Source organism: Calonectris borealis, chromosome 1 (genome assembly GCF_964195595.1).
Source record: "Calonectris borealis chromosome 1, bCalBor7.hap1.2, whole genome shotgun sequence".
Classification (NCBI taxonomy): domain Eukaryota; kingdom Metazoa; phylum Chordata; class Aves; order Procellariiformes; family Procellariidae; genus Calonectris; species Calonectris borealis.
Genome location: NC_134312.1, coordinates 58043053 through 58050681, shown reverse-complemented (window position 1 = coordinate 58050681; position 7629 = coordinate 58043053). Strand labels below are relative to the sequence as shown.

The window sequence follows — 7629 nt, the reverse complement described above, 5'->3', positions numbered from 1 at the left end:
CTCCTCTGCACCAGCCCTTCTCCACACCGTCATTTCCACCCTGAGCTGTGACCCACCTCCCTCTACCCCTTCCCCGCCGGCATCCCTCTGCCCTTTCTCCCTGCCCGCTGCCCTGCACAGGGGTGCCCCGGCTTGGACTGAACCCGCTGGGGCTGATGGAAACGGGGTCTGCACCTGCCATCGGGTGCCGCGATTTTCTTGTCCCGCGTCCTTCGCCAGAGATAAACACAGCGCAAGGGCCCCCGCCGGCGCTAATGCCTCCCCGTGCTGGCGGGCGAGGGGGAAGCACTCGTGTCCCCCCACACCTGGGGGCTTTGGCGAGAAACAGCAATGCCTGCGGCCGCTCCCCGCTTCCATCTGGCGATTTATTTCTCCAGTATGGGGACCCCCCCATCTCCCCGGTCTCGGGGGTGAGTCCAGGCGGCCGCTCACCTCTTCAGGCCATTTGGCTGCATGACCAAGAGCCGGGGGGTCCCTCCGCAGCCCCCCGCAGCCCCCTGCAGCCCCCTCAGCGGCAGGAGCACTTGCAGGCGGCCACGACGGGGTAGGGGATCTGCCGCCAGGCGCAGTGCCGGGGGCCGGGGCTCCGGGGCGCCCAGCAGTGCCAGGCCAGCAGCTTGATGTGGGTGAGCTGCGCGGGGCGGCAGGTCATGCCGGGGGGCCAGGAGCAGCCGGGGGGACCGGTGTCGCAGGCGGTGTGGCGCACCCAGCGTGGCCAGAAGACGGGTCCCAGATCGACCCAGGTGGAGGTGAGGCGGCAGGCGGCCCGCTCCACCAGCCACTGCCGCAGGCGGTGGGCCAGGGCCTCTGGCAGCTCGGGGGTCAGCCCCGTGCCAGGGGGCAGCAGGGCAGGCAGCTCCAGCCCCTCCGCCTCCCGCCACAGCTTGCGGCGGTAGCGCCCGGCTCCCTCTGCCAGGTCCCGGCTCAGGGACTCCAGGTTCTCCTCGGGGATGCTGCCATTGCGGCCCCGGGGCTCCTCGGCCGCCATCCAGAAGGGGTCAAAGGCTGAGCCCAGCAGCCGGCGCAGCCGCCCGGGCCGCAGGTGCCGGGGCTTGGGAGAGTAGCGGTAGTCCTCGGGGGAGAGCGAGAGGCTGTAGGGCCGCACCGGGGCCGAGGGGCGGCCACGCAGCAGGTGGGCGGCAGGGTCAGCGGTGCCGGACGGTGGCGGCGGTGGGTCCCGGGGTTCCTCCGGCGGTGGCGGGCCCAGGGTGCCCGGTGGCAGGAGCAGGCAGAGGAGGAGGAGGAGGAGGAGGCAGCCACAGCGGGGGCCCTCCATGGCGAAACGGCACTGCAGCGGGCTGTGCCGGGCTGCGGGCTCTCACCCCGCCGCATCCCCCGGGTTATCGCCGAGTCCCAAGGCACGGCCTTCCCCTTTTCCCTGGTTACAGCGGCTGATAGCGAGCCGGCGGGGACACCTCGCTCCCTCCCGCCAGAGGGGCAGGCGGGGAGGCGAGGACGCACCGTCCCTCCTGCCAGGCTGAGGGGTGCTGCGGACATGGGGCATCCGGGCTCCTGTGGCGGGGAAGGGGCCAGCGCCTCCTCCTCCTCCTCCACATCCTGCCCCATCGTTGGAAGAGGCATTCCTGTCACTCCCAGCAAAGGGAAGCTGGCGGCCTTTGGGTCTTGCCAGGAAAGGACCACCAAGCTGTGCTCAGCCTCAGCGCACCTGGAAGTCTGCAGGGCACAGGTCCCGTCGCGGGGGTGGACACGGTGGCACGGCGATGGGGCAGGAGGGCTGCGTGGGTCACTGTTGCCTCTCAGCACATCAGCCAGCACGTGTGCTATCCCGGGCAGCAGTGAGGGAGCTGAACCTCCGGAGATGGCCTCCCTGGATGGCTTGTCCTCCCTCCCCACACTGCAGTGCCCTGGCAATGCTGGTGGAGGGCAGACCCAGGTTGGATGGAAACCAAAACCTGCTTTCCCCTCCTTCCCCGGGTCAGACATCGCGGGAGAGACTCAATCTGCTCTGTGCTGGGCTACTAACAATTAATTAATAACGCTAGTAATAGCAATTAATTGCTTGTGGTCCAGAGGGTTTAGACCCTTATCCCAAGGATGGGGCAGGAGCCAGGCTCACTGTGATGGAATATTCGTGTTCCCCAGAGGTGTTGGGCAACATGTCCTGAACACCCAGCATCAAGGGGTGCCTGCAAGGCCCGCTGGGGTCCATGGGACCCTGCCCCCCTCCATCCTCCTTCTCCCACCGGAGAGCAGCGGGCTTTTTCTCTGCTGCACCCTCCTCGTTGGAGCGGGGAGCAGCTGAGCCTGCAGGAAGGCTGGGCAGAGAGGAGTTAACTCCAAACCCAACCTCAGAGAGAGGGGAAAAAAAAAACCCAGAGATCAATGGATCAGCAGCAAGAGCAGAGGGAGGGAAAAGGGGGAGACAGAGAGAGAGGAGAGGAGCTCCAGAAGGCGAGAGAGCGTGTGGGAGCTAGGAGAAGAGAGAGCAGAGCCGGCAGCGGGCAGGGGGAGGCAGAGGAGCACCAGTCAGGGGTGACGGCGCTGCCTGGACAAACTCTTCGTCCCCGTGTCCTCCTCACCACTGCTACCTGGGCTGGACGGGAGGTCTCCCCCGAACGAGCGGCGAAGCTGCAGGCCCTTCCTCGCAGAGGTGAGTGCCAGCTTCCCAAGCGAGGGGTGGCCTCGGGCTCCCTGAGCAGGGACATTACAGTGCCCAGAGATGCTCCGCTGCCTACATGCGAGGGGTCCTCTGCTCAAGCAAGGAGATCCCGCGGGGCCAGGATGGAGGAGCCAGATAGCTACCAGTAGGACAGAGGGTACTGCAGAGCCAGAGAGGCAGGGACGACCTTTCGGTGCAATACAGAGAGGCTGAGGGGAAGGACAAGTGGTGTGAGGTGAGGGATGGGGGAGCGTTGGGTGCAGGAGCTTGCATGACCCAAGAAAGAGTTAATTGCCTGTCAACAGTTGCTAAATAAGTGTCTTTCCCTCTTAGTTGCTGCTCAGTGAAGGACAATTTGTTCCAATGATAGCACAACACAGGGAAGGCTCGTTAGGAGATAGGCTGTTGGCGCTCCTCGCCTGAGCGCAGTGTTACTCAGGGCTGGAGGAAGTTTTGCAACAAATCACAATACCTTGAGCTGCAGTAATAATTACGCTCCTTTGCAATGATCGTCGTGTTGTGTTTCAGGCAGCTCCCCCCCATCCTCTCCTAGCTGCCACCATCCAGCCCGTGACCACCAAGAGCTGCCTTGAGTAACCTCTCCTCTATGCGTAACTACGGCAAAGGGAGCAAGGGCCAGACAGCTCCAGGGTGGAGGTGGTCCCAGCTGAAGGAGGTCCCTTAAGGGAGGAGCGTGGCAGGGTGCTGCTGCTGCGGGGTATCATCCAGGCATCAGGTCCCTGCTGCCAGGGGTGGCACAACCCCGGGGTGAGGGTACCAGAACTACTCGCAGTCCCTATGTCCTCGTGTCCCCCTCTGAGCCCTGTTGAACACCAGCCAGGATTTAGACTTGCCAAAGTAAGCAATCCCAAGAGGTTTAGCAGCTTTGGGATTGTAGGAGGAATGTAGGGGAGGCCGCAGCAGGGCAGGCGGTCCTTCAGGGGGCTGGGAGCACAGGAGGTGCTGTGGTGGGGACATGAATGCGGGCAGGAGAAAGGGCTTTGGTTCCACTCGAGCCAGGCAGATGTGGGCTGACTGATCCCAACAGCATTCTTGCCAGTGACGTCACGAGGATCTTGTTGTCATCATTTAACCAGCTGGTTGGGATTGGCGTCTCTGGGAGAAACGTGGGTGTCAGAGAAAGGCCAGAATCAGGCACCTTAGGGCCAGAGCTCTGGTGGCCACTGTGGTCAACACCAAGCAGCACCCGCTTGCCTACGGCCATGCACAGGTGCTATGTCTCCCTTTCTCCCCTCACAGGTCCCTGTAGTCAGATGGGGAGATGCCGGGAGGCTGGAACGCCTCCTCTGCCAGCCCGGAGCTGCAAGCCGCAGGGATAATCGTGCCCATCATCTTCTCCCTCATCTTCCTCCTGGGCACTGTGGGAAACGGGCTGGTGCTGGCCGTGCTGCTGCGGAACGGCCAAGTCAAATACAATACTACCAACCTCTTCATCCTTAACCTGGCCATGGCCGACCTGTGCTTCATTGTCTGCTGCGTCCCCTTCCAGGCCACCATTTACACCCTGGATGGGTGGCTCTTTGGAGCCTTTGCCTGCAAGGCTGTGCATTTCCTGATCTACCTCACCATGTACGCCAGCAGCTTCACCCTGGCCGCCGTCTCCGTTGACAGGCAAGCATCCCCTCCCCTTTGAGTCCCTCAGCTCAGGGACAATGTGTTTGCCACCCTTGAACTAAGGGGTGGGAGAAAGGCCAGTCCTTACCCTGTTGAGTGTCCTGTAAGGAGCAGGTAGGGTCTCCCCAGAGACAGGGCCAGCAGAGCCAGCCTCCCTATCTCCGCGTGCCCTCTTCCAGCACCAAGCCAAGCTCTTGGCCTGGTTACCCAGCCCTGACTTAGGAAGGAGGAGTGCAGACACATGCTGAGGTTTGGTGTCCACCATGCAAAATCAAGAATGGCAAAACCCCAGGGCAGCAATGCACCAGAGGAGAAAGAGGGAGCCCCCTGGGTCCTGCTCCTGTCCTTCTCTTCCCTGGTTCAACAGGCATGCTGCTTGCCTTTCCTGAGCTCACACAGCAGAGTGGGCAATGGAGATCCCAGACCCCACTGTTGGTGGGGTTCTCTATGTGAATTCACTGTAACCCTCCCTACCAAGTGCTGGGGAGGGGAAGAGATGGGTGGCTGCATGGGAAAGGGTGCACAGAGGGCAGCTCCATGGGGCAGGAAGGCAACAAGGTATCATCTCACCCATGTTGTGTTTGGTCTCTCCTTCTCCGTCCCCTCCTCACCAGGTACCTGGCCATTCGCTATCCACTGAAGTCCCGGGATCTCCGTACCTCCCGAAACGCAGGAGTGGCCATTGTAGCGATCTGGTCGCTGTCGCTGCTCTTCGCAGGGCCGTACCTCAGTTACTACCAGATTGTCCATTACCACATGGTGCCCATCTGCGTCCCCATCTGGGAGGACCAGAGCCGAAAGATTCTGGACATCCTCACGTTTGTCTTTGGATACCTCCTGCCCGTGACCGTGGTGAGTCTGGCATACGCCAGGACCATCAAGTTCCTGTGGACCTCCGTAGACCCCATAGAAAGGATCTCAGAGTCCCGGAAGGCCAAGCGTAAGGTCACCAAGATGATTGTGGCTGTGGCCATCCTGTTCTGCCTCTGCTGGCTGCCCCACCACCTGGTCATCCTGTGCTTCTGGTTTGGCCACTTCCCCTTCAACCGAGCCACTTATGCTTGCCGCCTGGCTTCCCACTGCCTTTCATACGCCAACTCTTGCCTCAACCCCATTGTCTATGCCCTCATCTCCAAGCATTTCCGCAAGCGTTTCAAGGAGGTCTTCACCTGCCTCTTCTTCCAGAACAAGACCAGGAAGAAGAAGAAGAGAGCTGGAAAGAAAGTCCACGTGGTCAATGTGGGCAAAGGTTTCACCAACAGCGCCAGAGGTTTCTATGGAGGCAACACTGAGGTGACCCAGGTCCCAGAGAACACCAGGAAGAGGGACCCTGAAGGTGCCAGTCATGATGCCAGAGCATGGACTCACCAGCTACAAGACGCCATGGTCTCTGTGCAGAAGGAGCTGCTGGAGGAGGAAAGTTTGGCAACAGCTGGCCATCCCCTAGCCATGACCCCTGCAACTGACTGACTGTTCATTACAGACGAGCAAAGTGAAGACACCTGTTTTCCAGCCTGTGAGTAACCACTCCATTCCCAAATGGGCAGAATAATGTGGGGCAGAGGTGAATGGACACCGCAGAGTCACCGAAACCTCCTGTGGCAACGGTTAACCCATTGTCCCCACTCACCTTCACTCACTGGCCCACAGCATGCAGGTAGGAATGGCACAATCCACCCATACAAATGCAGAGTGGAGGGACATGTTAATGCGATGCCAAGTGAACTGGGTGGCATTCCTGCAACAGGTTTTAAGGCCTCCATTTCCCACGTTCCTAACTTGCTAATTTTGTGCAGCATCTTGAAACTCTAAGAGGGAGGCAACCAAAATGAAAACATCCTGGTAGGAAATCCAGGCTGTTAAGGGCACATCAGAGCATGGGTGGTAAGGGTGGAGAGAGTGTACAGGGACCTGAGTGTCAATAAGGTAGCTGGCAGCGTCTCTCCCTGGCAGGGCTGGGGTACTGCGCCCAGCCCCAAAGGGTAAAACACTGTCCCCTGCCCACATGTCCTTTTCTCATCGTCCGGGGGCAGCCCTAGTCCACCTCCATCCCTTTCCCTAGCCCCTGCATCCAGATCAGAGGGCCTTTGCCACACTGTCTCACGTGCAAGGAAAGCCGTCTGTGCCAACTGCTCAATGATGAAAACTCCGCGGCAGTCACTAGTCATACTGAAACGATTTATGCCACAGCAGGTAAAGATTGGAAAGGCTTGTGTGCCAACACCTCTGCGTGCCTCCCCTCTGCACCTGTTCTCTGAAGTTCAAGGAGGAAAGGACCGTCTGTCCAGTCTCTTCCCTCCACCCTGCCCCACCAGAAGTACTCACTGGCGGATGTTTCCTAGAGCTCTGTCCCACTTGGCTTTAGCTCTTGCAAGCAGATCCTGCAGGACACTGTCGCACTTCCTAATGCCACTTACCTGATAGCCATCCCCAGTTCTTCCTAAACAAACCTGGTAACTCCTCCTTCCACCATGTTGTTCCACCTGATCCACCCCTCTGCTTACTTTCTGTTTGCCTTTTGCAAATTCCTGAGCGATTGCTGCCTCCTCTTTGATCTTTGCTTGCTATTCAGAGTTTCATCCCTTCCTTCTGGGGCTGAAGGACCTGTTGCTCTCTGAGCGGTGACATTATTCATTGATATTAGCCCCATGTGTGTGGTTTTCTGACTTGGCCAGAGAGTTTTTTCCACGTGATGGTGATGATTGTGAGTGAACTGATGGCTGTCACCAAAGCAGAAGAAAGTAGCCAAGCTGCAAAATGAGCTGTGGAGCCAGGTGACAGTTGTGGTGAGGCGAAGGAGAAACAAACAGACCCATGTGCACTTAGTTCAATCCTATCTCCTCAGTGCCCCTTTCTACCTGATGAGAGGGTTTCTAGGAGAGCATGAGGCCAACACCACTCAGCAGGTTGGGACATCTTCTAAGATGGCCACTGCTGTGGGATTGCTGTGGGACCCATGTCTGCCTCAGAGCAAAACAGAACCCTGCTCTGTCCCCTGCTGCCCCAAACAGCCGTGGAGGACCTTTGGCTGTGGTAGCAGCAAGGCCACCTTGCAGCAGGGCCAAGCATCCCCCCGGCCTGACTATGGGAAGGATGGGAAGTGCCGTGGGGACGGTGTGGTGGGACAAAAATCATGTTCACCAGAAGGTGCTAGAATTTCTCCTCTGCTTGACCTGAATAAACCCCAGTAATTTCCTTCGCCTGCCGTGTTTGCTGTGTGCTGGATACAATCTCTGCCCGGCGCGGGGGCTCTGCAGTTTGGGCTGGAGGCGGTGGAGGCTGTACAAGCCATCCGACCACAGTCTGGTGCTCTGAAGTCACTAGCAGGGCGTCATTTGTTTTATTTGACTTTGCAGACACTGCAGAAGTGTACA

The 7629-nt window shown here is 59.5% G+C and overlaps 2 protein-coding genes across 2 annotated transcripts; one reads left to right on the top strand and one right to left on the bottom strand.

The window, feature by feature from the left end:
- Positions 1–383: 383 nt before the first annotated feature.
- Positions 384–1476, bottom strand: LOC142084692 (noggin-like). The gene has a single exon (XM_075155557.1). It carries the CDS (start codon positions 1274–1276, stop codon positions 509–511), a length of 768 nt encoding a protein of 255 aa, XP_075011658.1. The 5' UTR covers positions 1277–1476; the 3' UTR covers positions 384–508.
- A 2410-nt stretch (positions 1477–3886) lies between these two features.
- Positions 3887–6413, top strand: GALR3 (galanin receptor 3). The gene is made up of 2 exons (XM_075155534.1): positions 3887–4252; positions 4870–6413. The coding sequence occupies exons 1-2, from the start codon at positions 3903–3905 to the stop codon at positions 5723–5725; spliced, it is 1206 nt and encodes a 401-aa protein (XP_075011635.1). The 5' UTR covers positions 3887–3902; the 3' UTR covers positions 5726–6413.
- The last annotated feature ends 1216 nt before the right edge of the window (positions 6414–7629 follow it).